Consider the following 1,980-nt stretch of genomic DNA (forward strand, 5'->3'; position numbering starts at 1 on the left):
GTATTGGATATCTGACTAGTATCACAGATCAATGTATTGGATATCTGACTAGTATCACAGATCAATGTATTGGATATCTGACTAGTATCACAGATCAATGTATCGGATATCTGACTAGTATCACAGATCAATGTATCGGATATCTGACTAGTATCACAGATCAATGTATTTCAGAAGTGATATAGGTGCTATAGAGTAGTTTTAATATTAGTTTCCCTACAGATGACCTTATCCTAATGAACACATCTCTCTTCTTCGTCTTCACTTCGTCTCCAGGAGGCGACCATTGAGCTGATCTTTGCTGCGTTTGCCACCACGGCCAGTGCCTCTACCTCTCTCATCATGCAGCTCCTACGCCACCCTGCCGTGTTAGAGAAGTTACGAGAGGAGCTCCGGACCAGGGGGATCCTCCACAACGGTTGTCTGTGCGAGGGGGAACTGGGCCTGGATACCATCGTTAGTCTGAAGTATCTGGACTGTGTGATCAAGGAGGTGCTGAGGCTCTTCACGCCCGTTTCTGGGGGGTATAGGACGGCCCTACAGACCTTTGAACTCGATGTGAGTGTTATATTTGTATTGTGTCATCTCTCTCTCTCTCTCTCTCTCTCTCTCTCTCTCTCTCTCTCTCTCTCTCTCTCTCTCTCTCTCTCTCTCTCTCTCTCTCTCTCTCTCTCTCTCTCTCTCTCTCTACCTCCCTCCCCTCTCTCCCTCTCTCCCCCCTCTCTCTCTCTCTCTCCCTTCCCATCTTGTCTTCTTGTGTTTTCTTGTCTTTTGTCTTCTCTTATATTTTGTCTTGTCTTTTGTCTTGGCTTTTCTTGTCTTTTGTCTTGTAAATGACTCTTCCACGTTTCTCTTTCTCCGTCCCCAGGGGGTACAGATCCCAAAGGGTTGGAGTGTGATGTACAGCATCAGAGACACCCACGACACCTCCGCCGTCTTCAAGGACGTAGACGCCTTCGACCCCGACCGCTTCTCCCAGGAACGCAGCGAAGACAAGGAGGGACGCTTCCACTACCTCCCGTTCGGCGGCGGCATCCGCTCCTGTCTCGGTAAACAGCTCGCCACTCTCTTCCTCCGTATACTGGCCATCGAGCTGGCCAGCACCAGCCGGTTTGAGCTGGCGACCCGGAATTTTCCCAGAGTGGTGACGGTGCCAGTGGTTCATCCGGTGGACGGATTGAAGGTGAAGTTCTATGGTCTGGATTCTAACCAGAACGAGATTCCGTCCGATCTACTAGCCGACATCAAGACGGAAGAGCTGCTGGGAGCCGCGGTGTAGATCGTTGATTTGGATTGGACGAAACAAGGGGAAGGAGGAAAGGACGGATGGATAGAGGGAGGAGAAATGAGAGAGAGGAGGAGGATGGATGGAGGACATGGCAGAGGGGAAAAAAGGAGGATGGGAGGTCAGGAGTGGTCTAGAATCCTTTTTTTCTCTCGTTTTGCTGATGTCTTAGAACGTTGGAGGTCTCCTTTGAACTCTAAAAAGGAACATTCTGAATTCCGATTCCTTCTCTTTGTCGTGTTATTGTTAGTCATTGGAACGTTCTGGGAGACAAAGAAGAAGAACAGAAGCTGCCCCAAAAAAAAAGTGTATAATCTCTATTCCGTTTGTTTTCCAAGAAATATACAAAACTATGTATAAAATGAAAAGTAATGTAATATAATGAATGAAGTAAAACAAACAAGAAGACTTAATGTTAAGAGAAGTTATGCACAATTAGGAAACAGATTCGTAGGGGAAGTGTATTTGGATTAGAGGGATGGATGGAGGTAGGAAAGAAAGAAAGACATAAGGAAAGGATGCAAAGAAAGGAGGGATAAAACAGGGTATAATGATTTAAGAAGCTTTGGGAAAGGATACAAGACAGGAAAATCTACACAGGAGAGAGAGAGAGAGAGAGAGACTCTTAAAGTGAATGAAAAATCCAGAGCTAGAGAGAGACAGAAAGGCAGAGGTAGGTTCATAAACACTTGTAT

General features: G+C 46.3%; 1 protein-coding gene across 1 annotated transcript in view; it reads left to right on the forward strand.

Annotated features, from left to right (window-relative positions):
• LOC106578148 (cytochrome P450 26B1) overlaps nucleotides 1-1,630 on the forward strand; it is a 29,968-nt gene extending 28,338 nt beyond the window's left edge. The window contains exons 6-7 of the mRNA XM_045701646.1: nucleotides 277-558; nucleotides 869-1,630. Coding sequence (XP_045557602.1) covers nucleotides 277-558; nucleotides 869-1,279 — 693 coding nt within the window. The 3' untranslated portion in view covers nucleotides 1,280-1,630. The remainder of the gene's footprint in view (nucleotides 1-276; nucleotides 559-868) is intronic.
• The last annotated feature ends 350 nt before the right edge of the window (nucleotides 1,631-1,980 follow it).

This window comes from Salmo salar, chromosome ssa18, assembly GCF_905237065.1.
Source record: "Salmo salar chromosome ssa18, Ssal_v3.1, whole genome shotgun sequence".
Lineage (NCBI taxonomy): Eukaryota > Metazoa > Chordata > Actinopteri > Salmoniformes > Salmonidae > Salmo > Salmo salar.